General features: G+C 55.0%; 1 protein-coding gene across 3 annotated transcripts in view; it reads right to left on the bottom strand.

The window, feature by feature from the left end:
* The window catches only part of tm7sf2 (transmembrane 7 superfamily member 2), a 59,153-nt gene extending 45,299 nt beyond the window's left edge, over positions 1-13,854 (bottom strand). The window contains exons 1-7 of one of the 3 annotated variants that reach the window (XM_052044902.1): positions 13,794-13,854; positions 11,349-11,563; positions 8,864-9,060; positions 7,976-8,030; positions 4,902-5,096; positions 3,713-3,816; positions 2,134-2,253 (exon numbers count right to left, since the gene is read on the bottom strand). In XM_052044902.1, the coding sequence (XP_051900862.1) occupies positions 2,134-2,253; positions 3,713-3,816; positions 4,902-5,096; positions 7,976-8,030; positions 8,864-9,060; positions 11,349-11,406 (729 nt within the window). In that variant the 5' untranslated portion in view covers positions 11,407-11,563; positions 13,794-13,854. The remainder of the gene's footprint in view (positions 1-2,133; positions 2,254-3,712; positions 3,817-4,901; positions 5,097-7,975; positions 8,031-8,863; positions 9,061-11,348; positions 11,564-13,793) is intronic. The other 2 variants (XM_052044903.1, XM_052044901.1) reach the window with 2 other exon arrangements.
* Positions 13,855-14,152: the final 298 nt, after the last annotated feature.

Below are 14,152 nucleotides of genomic sequence, written 5' to 3'. Positions count from 1 at the left end.
AATCGGTTGGTTTTGAAAGATGGAGCAGACGCGATGGGCCGAATGGCCTAATTAGTTGGAAAGGGTTCAGAGGAGATTTATGAGGATGATTCCCGGAATGAAAGGGCTTACATATGATGAGCTTTTGTCGGCTCTTGGACTGTACTCACTGGAGTACAGAAGAATGAGAGAGGACCTCATAGAAACATTCCGAATGTTGAAAGGACTGGACAGAGTAGATGCGTCCAAGCTGTTTCCCTTGGTGGGTGAGTCCAGGACCAGAGGGCACGGTCTTAGAATTAGAGGGTACAGCTTTAAAACAGAAATGAGGAGAAATTTCTTTAGCCAGAGGGTCGTGGATTTATGGAATTCGTTGCCACGTACAGCAGTGGAGGCCCGATCATTGGGGGCGTTTAGGAAGGAGATTGATAGGTACCTAATTAGTCAGAGTATCAATGGATATGGGGATAAGGCTGGAAATTGGGGCCAGATGGGAATAGTTGTTTTATTTTCTATTTCTCATTTCTTTTCCTTAGCTCATGGAGCAGACTCGATGGGCCGAATGGCCTACTTCTGCTCCCTTGTCTTGTGTGATCTTGTAATTCTGCTCCTATATCTTATGGCCTAAAGGCCTCGGCCGGGAGAAGGAAATGTCAGAGTGCCTGGGAATGGTGGTCTTCATTACAAGGGGTTGATACTCTGGAGCCCTGGTAGATCCACTGGTTTCAGCTCTTTTCGGACATTGCTTTGATTTTACAGCCTATTAGATGGGTAAAGATGACTCCTTGTCCATATACGTACTCGTTTTATAGTTTCAAATTCTTGCTGGTTCTCATAATCACCTTTAACCACCTAGTCCGCAGTGATTTAGACTTGGAGCTCACAGAGTCACACAGCACGGAAACAGGCCCTTTGGCCCAACTGGTCCATGCTGACCAAGATTCCCATCCAAGCCAGTCCCATTTGCCCGCGTTTGGCCCATATCCTTCTAAACCTTTCCTATCTGTGTACCTGTTCAAGTGTCTTTTAAATGTTGTTAATGTACCTGCCTCACCCACTTCCTCTGGCAGCTCGCTCCATATACGGACCACCCTCTGGGTGAAGAAGTTGCCCCTCAGGTCCCCATTAAATCTCCCCCCTCCTTAAACCTGTGCCCTCTAGTCCTCAATTCCCCAACCCTGGCCCTTTTATTGAAACTGTGCACACAGACCCACCGGGTACCGTGGGTCCAACTCCCTCCCTCTGTGGCAATCAGCCAGGATTTAAAAAAAAGCTTTCCTTGGAAAGAGGAAAAAAAGTTAACAACAGCCCAGAGAAGCGAAGAGGATCAGAGAGTATGACACTACTCCAAGGGGAGGATTGGTATTGTGGGTGCTTGATGCCAAGCATGGACTCAACGAGCCAAACAGCCTGCTTCTGTGTTGTACGAGTCTAATACTCCGATAATCCGATAAGAAACTCCGATCATCAGAACTCTGGTTGTACCAGACAGGCGGATTCGACTGTTGGATGTCACTGCCCAAACACACTTTGATTCGCTTCCTTTATATGGAACATTACAGCACAATACAGGACCTTCGGCCCACCTTCAAAGCTCGCCTGAGACTATCTAACCCCTTCCTCCCACATATCCCTCTATTTTAAATTCCTCCATATGCTTATCTAGCAATCTCTTGAATTTGACCAATGTACCTGCCTCCACCACCACCCCAGGCAGCACATTCCATGTTCCAACCACTCTCTGGGTAAAAAACCTCCCTCTGATATCTCCCTTGAACTTCCCACCCATTACTTTAAAGCCATGCCCTCTTGTATTGAGCACTGGTGCCCTGGGAAAGAGGCGCTGGCTGTCCACTCTATCTATTCCTCTTAATATTTTGTACACGTTGGTTTAACAATTTCCCAGTGAGTCCGGTGAGCGGGGAACCCGTCTCCGTCTCCAAGCCCACCCGTGTTCCTGACCCGTCTGTCCCGGACACATTCCAGCCCGCAGTTCGCACCCCGGCTCACATTCCCCACGCCAGACCAAAGGATTTCCCAACGGTCAGATGCTGGATTATCGGAACTTCCCTGTAATCCCACCAGGAAACCAGGCAGTGAGGGGGGGGGGGGGTCGCAATGCAGAGCGCCAGACGGCGGCTACGCTTGTCTCACCTCATGCCACAGTGCGTCGAGCACGTAGAGGAACTGGAAGGCATTTACAAGCAGCATGGCAAGAGAGGGGCTTCCTCGTAACTCACACTCCTTCAGCAGCATGGCCAGGTCAATCAGCAGCTGCGGAGGGAAGCAGATGCACGTTGAACACGGCTCGCGTAGAACACGGAACAGTACCGCCCAGGAACAGGCCCTTCAGCCCACCGTGTCTGTGCCGAACACAATGCAGAATTAAACTAAATCCCTTCTGCCTGCACACAGTCCATCTCCCTCCATTCCCTGCGCATTCACGTGTCTGTCTAACAGCCTCTTAAACCCCTCTATCGTATCTGCCTCCACCCCCATCCCCGGCAGCCCGTTCCAGGCACCCACCGCTCTCTGTGTAGAAAACCTGACCCGCACATCTCCTTTAAACTTTCCCCTTCTCACCTTAAAGCTATGCCTTCTAGAATTCGACATTTCTACCCTGGGAGGCAAACTCTGACTGTTTACGTCTGTGACTCTCATAATTTTATAAACCTCTATCAAGTCTCGCCTCAGCCTCGGCCTCCACCGCTCCAAGGAAAACAACCCAAGTTTGTCCAAACGCTCTTGTAGTCTCCAAAGCAAGTAACATCCTGGTGAACCTCCCAACGGGCAGAAGATACAAAAGCCTGAAAGCACGTACCACCAGGCTCAAGGACAGCTTCTACCCCGCTATTGAACGGTTCCCTAGTACGATAAGATGGACTCCTGACCTCACAATCTACCTCGTCGTGGCCCTTGCACCTTATTGTCTGCCTGCACTGCACTTACTCTGTAACTGTAACACTTCATTCTGCATTCTGTTATTGTTTTCCCTTGTACTACCTCGATGTACAAGAGTCAGGAGGTCACGTTGCAGCTGTATAAAACTCTGGTCAGGCCGCACTTGGAGTGTTGTGTACAGTTCTGGTTGCCCCGTTACAGGAAGGGTGTGGGGGGCTTTGGAGAGGGTGCAAAAGAGGGGGAGAAGAGAGAATGTTCATGGTGGGAGGGATCTTCAGTTATGTCGGCTGCTTTACTGAGGCAGCAGGAAGTGTAGACGGAGTTCACAGAGGGGAGGCTGGTTTTTAAATGATGTGCTGAGCTGTGTCCAGACGGTCTGGAGTCACGTATAGACCCACACCGGCTACGCACAGTCAGAAGTCACACACCATCCTGCTAGCTTCATGGACACCAGCAACATTCCTGACCCCAGCCACTCACTGCAGAGAAAAGGTCCCCCTCGTCCCACTCCCAGTCCTGCCTCCCGTCTCCTTCGTTCTCTGTCCCCTGGTCCCTGCACCAGTGGGAACGCTCTCTCTCTCTTCCCCCCCCATCTGCTCTGTCCGTGTCCCTCGTGAGATGTGGACCCCTCCGTCAGATCCCCTCACTGCCTCCTCCATCCCGGGGAGAACATCCCCCACCATCTTCCGTCAGTCTACAGAACTAAAGCCCCTCGTGCCCGGAACCCCCTTGGTAAATCCCTTCCCCACCATCTCCGGAGGGGTCAGAACTTCCCCGGAGGAGTGGTTGAGGGAGAAGAGCACACCTCACCTCGCACACACCCATCACTTACCCAGCCGATCAACCCCGGTCGTAGTTCACAGAAGTACTTCAGGTCAAAGCTGCCGATGCGGGGGTTCAGCTCGTGGCCAATGAAGAAGTCGTAGATTGGGTTGCCTGAGGTAAGGAAGGTTAAAGGTCAGTGTCTACTTTTGCCCATCAATGCTGGGTACAAGTTCCACTGGTCACACAGCACAGAAACAGGCCCTTCGGCCCAACTCACCCATGCCGACCACGATGCCCATCTCAGCCAGTCCCATTTTCTCACGTTTGGCCCATATCCTTCTAAACCCCTGTCTGAGTTAAATGTTGTTAATGTACCTGCCTCACCCACTTCCTTTGGCAGCTCGTTCCATATACTGACCACCCTCTGGGTGAAGAAGTTGCCCCTCAGGTTCCTATTAAATCTCTCCCCTCTCACCCTAAACCCATGCCCCCTTAGTTTTCGATTCCCCAACCCTGGGGGAAAGACTGTGTGCATTCACCTTATGGATGCCCCTAGATGGTTCAGGGAGGTCACCAACACTACACACCCACAGACTAGCAACGGCCTCAGAGAGCATTGGGCGGGGGGTGGGGTGGGGTGGGGGCATCACAGCCACAGGGATCTGCTTCCTACTGGGCACCATTCCCAAACCCAGAGCAAACAATGGTAGAGGAACAAAGGACTGCAGATGCTGAAATCTAGACGCTGCTGGAGGATCTCAGCAGGCCAGGCAGCATCCATGGGGAAAAGCAGGCGGTCAACGTTTCAGGTCAGGACCCTTCTTCAGCACTGAAGATAGGAAAAGGGGAAGCCCGATATACGGGAGGGAAAAGCAGAGCAGTGATAGGTGGACAGAAGAGGGGAGGTGGGGTGGGCACAGGGTGCTGATAGGTAGATGCGGGGTAGGAGGGGAGAGCAGATCCACCGGAGGAGGGGTCAAAGGTACGGAGAGAAAGGAAACTAAAGGTAGAAAAAAAATGCTAGGAAAGGCAAGCAGAGAAGAAGCCTGGTTGGGGGGTGGTGGGGGGGTGGTGGTGTGCAGGTGTGTGTGTGTGGAGTTTGCACGTTTTCCCCATGACCGTGTGGGTTTCCCCCAGGGGCTCCGGTTCCCTCCCATGTCCCAACGACGCGCGGGGTCAGTGGGTTAATCAGCCACTGTAAATTGCCGCCCCCACCCCCCCTCCTCCTCCCCCTCCCCAGGAGTAGCAGAACTGACCGGAGTTGCCACCAGGCGCCAGGGCTGACTCCGGCACACGCAGCGAGCGGGCGTAGAGGAAGGCACTCAGCCCGAATGAGGCCAGGGTGGCTGCGGAGGCCAGATGCACGCAGCGGTCGTAGACGGAGCCCAGATGTAGCCCACAGGAGACGCCCACCACAGCCAGGAGGGCAGTGATCACCAGGGCGTGCAGACCTGCAAGGTCAAAGGAGGTGCAGAGTTACTGGAGGCACCCACGCAGCGCAGACCTGAAGCAGGACAGAGGCACCCGTGCAGCGCCCTCACCTTCACCTCCTCCACCACTCCTGCCCCAGGGCTGGGCAATGGGGTGGGGCAGGAGTGATGGTTCGGAGCTTCCTCAGTGTAAACATCACTGACAATTCATCCTGGTCCAACCACACGGACACCACGGCCAAGGAAGCTCAGCAGTGCCTCTGAACGCTAAAGAAATTCGGCATGTCCCCTTTGACACTCACTGATTTTTTTTTACCGATGCGCCACAGAAAGCATCCTATCCGGATGCATCACGGCTCGGGACGGCAACTGCTCTGCCCAGGACCGCAAGAAACCGCAGAGAGTTGTGGACACGGCCCAGCGCATCACGGACACCAGCGTCCCCTCTGCGGCCTCCGTCTACACTTCCTGCTGTCTCGGTAAAGCAGCCAACATAATCAAAGACCCCACCCACCCCAGACATTCTCTCTTCTGCCCCCTCCCATTGGGCAGAAGATACAGAAGCCTGAAAGCACGTACCACCAGGCTCAAGGACAGCTTCTATCCCGCTGTTATAAGACTATTGAACGGTCCCCTTGTAGAATAAAAGATGAACTCTTGACCTCACAATCTACCTCATCCTGGCCCTTGCACCTTATTGTCTGCCTGCACTGCACTCTCTCTGTAACTGTAACACTTCATTCTGCATTCTGTTTTCCTTTGTACTCCCTCGATGTACTGATGTACGGAATGATCTGTCCGGATGGCACGCAGACAAAACCTTTTCACTGTATCTCGGTACATGCGACAGTAATAAACCAACGCCAAGCTGGAGAGCTCTCCAGAAAACGACTTGTTCCAGTTCTCTCCTCACAAGACCTTGCCCTTCGGTGGGGGAGGCGACATCAGATGAAGACCAAAGTAAGCCAATACCAAATGATTGGGGCGTGTATAAAATAATGAGGGCCTTGAAAAGTCTGACCAGGAAGGGCTTGACTCTCTCAGCAGATGTTTTTATCCCCCGTTTCCATGGTATCAGCACTCTCCATCATCTGATTCCTGGAACGTAAGGAGCTGCAGAGAGGAGTGGACTCTGCCCAATACATCACGGGCACATCCCTCCCCACCATCGGGAGTATCTACAGGAGGCGCTGCCTCAAGAAGGCAACGTCCATTGTCAAAGATCCCCACTATCCGGGCTGTGCCGTCTTCTCACAGCTCCCATCGGGCAGGAGGTACAGAAGCCTGAAGTCCCCACACCACCAGGTTCAGGAACAGCGACTTCCCTTCAACCATTCGGTCCTTGAACCGACCGGCACGTCCCTGATCACCGCATCAGTGCAGCAACACTGGGACCTCTGCACTGCAGTTGACTTTTTTTGTTCCACTTGTGTTCTTTCATGTGAAAATTGTGTATAATTTATGTTTACGTTTATCTTGTGAATGTTGTGTATCTGATGCCCTGTACCTGTGATGCTGCTGCAAGTAAGTTTTCACAGCCCCCGTGCACACACGTGCATCTGACAATCAACTCGACTTGACGACTGTCACTCTGCCGTTGGTGGCTGTGCCTTCAGCTGCCCGGGCCCCGAGCTCTCGAAATTCCCTCCCGCAAACTCTCCGCCCAACTCTCCTCTCATCGAGACACTTCCCAAGACTGACTTTGAGCCAAAGTAAAAGAGGGCACTGGGAATTCTCAGTGGGTCAGGCAGCATCTGTGGAGAGAGGGACAGAGCTAACGTTTCAGGCCCATGACCGTGCCTTCCAGGTTGAATCGGATTCTGGTAAAATGGTCTCCAACCTAAAACTACACAAATAACCAGGACTGGGTAATTGTCTGTTTCTCTGATGTCCCACAGGGGTGTGAAATCTGCCGTCCGTACCCGGTCTGGGTCTATGTGTGACTCCAGACCGTCCGTACCCGGTCTGGGTCTATGTGTGACTCCAGACCTTCCGTACCCGGTCTGGGTCTATATGTGACTCCAGACCTTCCGTACCCGGTCTGGGTCTATGTGTGACTCCAGACCGTCTGTACCCGGTCTGGGTCTGTATGTGACTCCAGGTCCACCAATGTGATTGGTTCTTAACCGCCCTCTGCAATGGACCAGAACACCATTCGAAGGTAATTAGTGAAGGGCTGTAAAAACTTGGCCCTGTCAACTACCCCCTCATCCCATTAGCAAGGTAAATAGGAAATAAAAGCATAGAACACAGAACAGTACAGCACAGGAACAGGCCCTTCGGCCCACTGTGTCTGTGCTGAACACGATGCTGAATTAAACCAAATCCCTTCCGCCTGCACACGGTCCGTCTCCCTCCATTCCCTGCACATTCACCTGTCTGTCTAACAGCCTCTTAAACCCCTCGATTGTATCTGCCTCCACCCCCACCCCTGGCAGCCCGTTCCAGGCACCCACCTCTCTCTGTGTAAAAAAACTTGGCCGCACATCTCATTTAAACTTTCCCCCTCTCACCTTAAATGCATGTCCTCTAGTATTAGACATTAAATGAAAAAAGATACCGACTGTTTACTCTGTCTCTGCCTCTTATAATCTTATAAACCTCTATCAGGTCTCCCCTCAGCCTCCACCGCTCCAGAGAAAACAACCCTAATTTGTCCAACCTCTCCCTATAGCTCACGCCCTCTAATCCAAGCAGCATCCTGGTGAACCTCTTCTGCACCGTCTCCAAAGCCGCCACATCCTTCCTCTAACAGGGCGACCAGAACTGCTACCGAGTCAATGAACCTGCTGATTTGTTTCAGGTGACAGTCCAGAGAGGGTTAAGCTGGGAACGTGACAGAGCATTGCAGAACAGCCAACATGGTGTCCAGAACAAGCGTGTATGATCCATAAACGTACCATTAATCCGGTAGGAGAGTCTGGTGCCATCTCGGAGTGGCATGCCTTGCGTGACCTGTGGACACAAAACAGCAAGGGTCAAGGGTCAGAGCAGCAGCAAGGAAAGTGTGGGCTGAGTTGCTGCAAGTCCTTTGATCTGATGCAACACCGTCAACGGGAGCAGGCGTAGAACGGACAGGGGAGGGTTTAAGGTGAGAGGGGGAAAGTTTAAAGGAGATGTGCGGGGCAAGTTTTTTTTACACACAGAGAGCGGTGGGTGCCTGGAACGGGCTGCCAGGGGTGGGGGTGGAGGCAGATACGATCGAGGGTTTAAGAGGCTGTTAGACAGACACATGAATGTGCAGGGATTGGAGGGATGTGGGCCACGTGTCGGCAGAAGGAATTAGTTCAGTTAGGCCTTTAATTACTAGTTTAATTAGTTGGGTACAACGTGGTGAGCTGAAGGGCCTGTTCCTGTGCTGAAGTGTTCCATGTTCCGCATTCTATCGGTACATGTATCAATAATAAATCAATTTACCGATTGTTGGAGAATCTGGAACCAGTGGCCACTGTTTAAAAATAAGTGACCGCCCATTTAAGATGGTTGAGTTGATATTATTTTCTCACGGGTCTTTGGAATTCTCTTCCTCAAAGGGCGGTGGAGGCAGAGTCTCTGAATACTTCTGAGGTGGGGGGAGAGAGATTCCCGAAAAACAAGGTGAGGGGGGGGGGGGGGGGGGGGTGGGGGGGAGTGAAGGGTCACCGGGATAGAGTCACAGCACAGAAACACGCCCTATGGCCCAACTGGTCCACGCCAGCCAAGATTCCCGCCTAGGCTGGCCCCACGCCCGCGATCGTTAGCAGGACAAGGTGCTTCCCCCATTCCCCACTCCGCTCCCTCTGACCTACCTTACCCAGAGGAAGAAGGTAGAGCAGAGCCTGGAGACTGAACCAGGCGAGGACGAGGAGCAGGGCACCTGAGTCCCAGAGCTGGCTCAGATCTGGCAGCACCAGGGAGTTGTTCAGGACACTCGCTGCCTCGGTGCGGCAGGTAAGCAGCAGGTAGAGGACGGTGCAGGGCAGCAGTGCGGGCAGTACAAGTGCACCTGGGCGGACAGGAGAACCACACCGATTATTTTATATTGTATGACATAGAAAATTCAACCCATTGAGCAATTCACCCCCCATTTAACCCACCAACTCCCCACAGATTCTACCCCTCACCCACACACACTGGGGGCCGATTAACCCACTGAACCTGCACGGCGTCAGGATGTGGGAGGGAACTGGAGCACCCAGGGGAAACCCACAGTCACAGGGAGAACATGCAAACTCCACACAGACAGCGCCGGAGGTCGGGATCGAACCCAGGTCTCCAGGGCTGTGAGACAGCGGCACTGCCTGCTGTGCCACTGTGCTGGCCAGATGGATTATCAGATGTCTCACCCCTCCCGTAAACCCTGCCCCTCCCAACCCACAAGGACAGCTTCCGTCCCACTGTTATCAGACTCCTGAACGGACCTCTTGTACCATAAAGATGGGCTCTTGACCTCACAATCTACCTCGTCGTGGCCCTTGTACCTTATTGTCTGCCTGCACTGCACTTTCTCTGTAACTGTAACACTTTACTCTGCATTCTGTTATTGGTAAATTTAAATTGGTAAACTGATTTATTACCGTCACATGTACCGAGGTACAGTGAAAAACTTTGTTCTGCATGCCATCCATACAGATCATTTCATTACACTGTGCACCAAGGTAGTACAGGGTAAACCAATAATAAAATGCAGAAAAAAGTGTCACAGTTACAGAGAAAGTGCAGTGCAGGCAGACAATATGATGCAAGGACCACGACAAGGTAGATTGGGAGATCAAGAGTCCACCTTTAGTGTACGAGAGTCCATTCAAGAGTCTGATAACAGTGGGATAGAAGCTGTCCCTGAGCCTGGTGGTATGTGTTCTCAGGCTTCTGTATCTTCTGCCCGATGGGAGGGGGGAGAAGAGAGAATGTTCAGGGTGGGAGGGGTCTTTGATTATGTTGGCTGCTTTACCGAGGCAGCGGGAAGTGTAGACGGAGTCCGCGGAGGGGAGGCTGGTGTCCGTGATGTGCTGGGCTGTGTCCACAGCTCCCCATTTTCCCTTCGTACTACTGCGATGTACTGGAATGATCTGTACGGATGGCACGCAAACAGAGTATTTCACTGTACCTCGGTACACGTGACAATAATAAACCAATACCAACCATTCACCTGGTGAATGCTGGAGAAACCTTGGTGAATGTAGAACGAAGCTGCCACTTTGAGTCAGAATCCCCGTCCCCCTCACCCCTTCCACATCCCAGCGCAAGGTCTTGGATTAGTTACAACTCATTCTGTCGCCTTCAGGCTTCAACTAAACACCAACTCTCAATCCACCCCTTTCCCACCACAACCTTCGCCCACGTTTTGATGGGCACTGATGCACCTTGTGGTGCAAGCCCAGAGCTCCCTGAAAGTGGGGACACCGGCAGAAAGGGTGGTGAAGTCAGGACTCAGCACCCTTGCCTTCATCGGCTGAGGCACTGAGCTTAAGAGTTGGGAGGTCATGTTGCAGCTGCACAACGCTGTGGTCAGGTGGACGGTTCTGGTCACCACACCACAGGAGGGATGTGGTCGCAATGGAGAGGGTGCAGAAGAGATTCACCAGGGTGTTGCCTGGAACAGAGGGTTGTGGTTATAAGGAGAGGTTGGATAGGGTGGGGCTGTCTTCCCTGGAGCGACAGAGGCTGAGGGGTGACCTTATACAGGTTTATAAAATTGAGGGGCATCGATAGGATAGAGTGTCAGAATCTTTTTCTCAGGGCAGGGAAGTCTAGAACTAGAGGGCACAGGTTTAAAGTGAGAGGGGAGAGTTTAAAGGGGACCTGAGGGGCAAGTTTTTTCCACACAGAGGGCGGTGGGTGTGTGGAACGAGCTGCCAGAGGTGGTGGTAGTGGCAGGTACAGTTACATTTAAGAGGCGTTGGGAGAGGTACTCGTGTAGGAAGGGGTCGAGGGATACAGATCTAATGCAGGGAAATGGGACGCTTTCCCCGTGTCTGCGTGGGTTTCCTCCGGGTGCTCCGGTTTCCTCCCACATTCCAAAGACGTACGGGTTAGGAAGTTGTGGGCGCGCTATGTTGGTGCCGGAAGCGTGGCGACACTTGAAGGCTGCCCCCAGAACAGTCTACACAAAAGATGCATTTCACTGTGTGTTTCGATGTACATGTGACTAATAAAGAAATCTCGTCTTAGTTTAGAGAGGCATCAGGGTCAGCATGGACGAGGTGGGCCAAAGGGCCTGTTTCTACGACCAACGATAATCCATCTTGATGACCCACTCCTCCCTCCACAACCCCCAGGTACCCCATCCTTTACCCAGGGGGCCTCCGAACTCCAGCTCGGTGGTTCTGGGCATCTTGGACTTGTCCCCCATCCTCCGTTGCCGTCCACCGGTCACTGCGTCTCCCGGTCCTCGTCGGCGAGTCCACGCTCTGGACGCGAGCCGCTCTGGCGTCGGTTAGGACGGGCACAGCCCAGTGCCAGCTCCCCCTCCAGGAGCCTGTCTAAGACTGCACAGCGCCGATCATCACCTGCGAACGGCGGGGAACAATCTCATAGCGGAGTTCAAGATTTCGCAAAACTGTTACACCACGTGGAGGCCATTCAGCCCATCGAGTCTGCTGTTTGAACAGCTAACAAGCTCCCGGCCTTCTCCCCCCACTGCCCTACAAAACCATTCTCTCTCTGACTGCCTTCGAAGAGTTCTGCACCACCTCTGTGATTTCACTCGCACCTTGAGTCCTGTCCCACCAACAGGGACAGCCTCTGTTGCCCTTCACCGCTCACATCCACCTACGTCAGGACTCCTTCACAATCTCCTCTGCTCCAAGGAGATCAGAGGCACCCAGGGATACAAGTACATGGTTCCCTGAAAGTGGGGTCACAGGTAGACAGGGCGGTGAAGAAGGCGTTCGGCACGCTGGCCTTCATCGGTCCGGGCACTGAGTGAGTACAGGAGTTGGGAGGTTACGTTGCAGTTGTACAGGACATTGGTGAGGCTGCACTTGGAGTGTTGTGTTCAGTTTTGGTCACCCTGTTGTAGGAAAGATATAACTGGAATGAATGCAGAGGAGATTTACAAGGGTGTTGCCGGGGGGCTGAGGGAGAGGTTGGGCAGGCTGGGACTTTATTCCTTGGAGCGTAGGAGACTGAGGGGTGACCTTATATAGGTGTATAAAATCATGAGGGGCATCGATAGAGTCTTTTCCCCAGGGTTGGGGAATCAAGAACTAGAGGGCACAGGTTTAAGGTGAGAGGGGAGGGATTTAAAGGGCAACTCCTTCACCCAGAGGGTGGTGAGTGTGTGGACCGAGCTGCCAGAAGAAGTGGGTGAGACAGGTACGTTAACAACATTTAAAAGACACTCGGACAGGTCCATAGATGGGAAAGGTTTAGAGAGACACGGACCAAATGCGGGCAAATGGACACCAGGTTCGGCATAGACAAGTTGGGCCGAAGGGCCTGTTCCGTGCTGTATTGCTTTGACCCTAGTGGCTCGAACACAAATGTCACAACAGTGCCAACCAGTGCACAGCAAGCTCCCACAAACAACCAGGTCAACTGTTTGAAAGATGTTGGACGGGAGATGAATATTGGCTCAAAGCCACACAGAAGTCTCCCAGATGTGCCCCAGGGTCTGGAGAATGTCCAGTGTGACAGACGTTGGCTCCAACAGCACAGGTCTCCCCCAGAGTCAGCCTGGGGTTTTACCTCCCCCCCGTCTCTGCCAGGTCAGGTTTGACCTCAGGACCTTCCCCTGGGATCTTCCCGTGCCCCCGACTCGGGCCAGAGACCCCAGCTGTTCTGACAGGGCAGGTCCGAGAACTCCGATTGGCTGAGAGGCAGCCCTTTAAACTGCAACATCAGCCAATGAACGGCCCGCTGACGCCCCCGGCCCCGCCCCCAGAACACCAATGATGGAAACAAGGGAAAGGGGAGAGGGGAGAGGGAGAGGGGAGAGGGGGTGGGGGGAGTGGGAGGGGAGGGGGGGGTGGGGGGAGTGGGAGGGGAGGGGGGGAGTGGGAGGGGAGGGGGGGGTGGGGGGGGGAGGTGGGGGGGTGGGGGGGGTGGGGGAGGGAGGACCGAGGAGGGGGAGGGAAGGGGGTAGTGAGGGGAGGAGGAGGGGGAGGGAGGAGGGGGGAGGGGACGGGACGGGGGAGGGGACGGGAGACGGGGCGGGGGGGGAGACGGGGCGGGGGGGGGAGACGGGGCGGGGGGGGAGACGGGGCGGGGGGGGCGGGGGGGGGGGCGGGGCGGGGGGGGGAGGGGGGGGGGGGGGGAGGGAGACGGGGCGGGGGGGAGAGGGAGACGGGGCGGGGGGGAGAGGGAGACGGGGCGGGGGGGAGAGGGAGACGGGACGGGGGGGAGAGGGAGGGAGACGGGACGGGGGGGGAGGGAGACGGGACGGGGGGGGAGGGAGACGGGACGGGGTGGGAGGGGGACGGGGTGGGAGGGGGACGGGGTGGGAGGGGGACGGGGTGGGAGACGGGGCGGGACGGGGGGGGAGACGGGGCGGGACGGGGTGGGAGGGGGACGGGACGGGGTGGGAGACGGGGCGGGACGGGGGGGGAGACGGGGCGGGACGGGGGGGGAGACGGGGCGGGACGGGGGGGGGATGGAGACGGGACTGGGGGGGGGAGACGGGACGGGACGGGGGGGGGATGGAGACGGGACTGGGGGGGAGACGGGGCGGGACGGGGGGGGGGGAGGGAGACGGACGCTGACGGGGAGACCATCTGGCCTGCCCTCGGGCCGCCTCACCGGCTGTTCCAGGGGAGACGCTCCCGGTCCCGGTGCCCCGCCCTCCTGCCCGGCTGCGCCTGCGCACTGCCGCCCCAGTGTAACCATTCCCCGTCCGCCAATCACACGCGAGAAGCGCGACAAGGCGACAGGCCAACAGCCAATTAGCGGAGGACAAACGTTGTGCCGTCCACCAATCAGTGCCCGGAAACCAGGACCTCCCTCCTCCAATCACCTCATGGATCTGTGAACCCCAGTTACCCCCAGACCCTCCCCCTCTGTACCCCCAGTGAACCCCCTGTACCCCTCAGACCCTCCCCCACCGAACCCCCCTCTGTACCCCCTGCGTACCCCCACTGTACCCCAACACCCCCACTGAA

This window comes from Pristis pectinata, chromosome 38 (genome assembly GCF_009764475.1).
Source record: "Pristis pectinata isolate sPriPec2 chromosome 38, sPriPec2.1.pri, whole genome shotgun sequence".
NCBI lineage: Eukaryota > Metazoa > Chordata > Chondrichthyes > Rhinopristiformes > Pristidae > Pristis > Pristis pectinata.
This window is presented reverse-complemented; position numbering and strand designations above follow the sequence as displayed.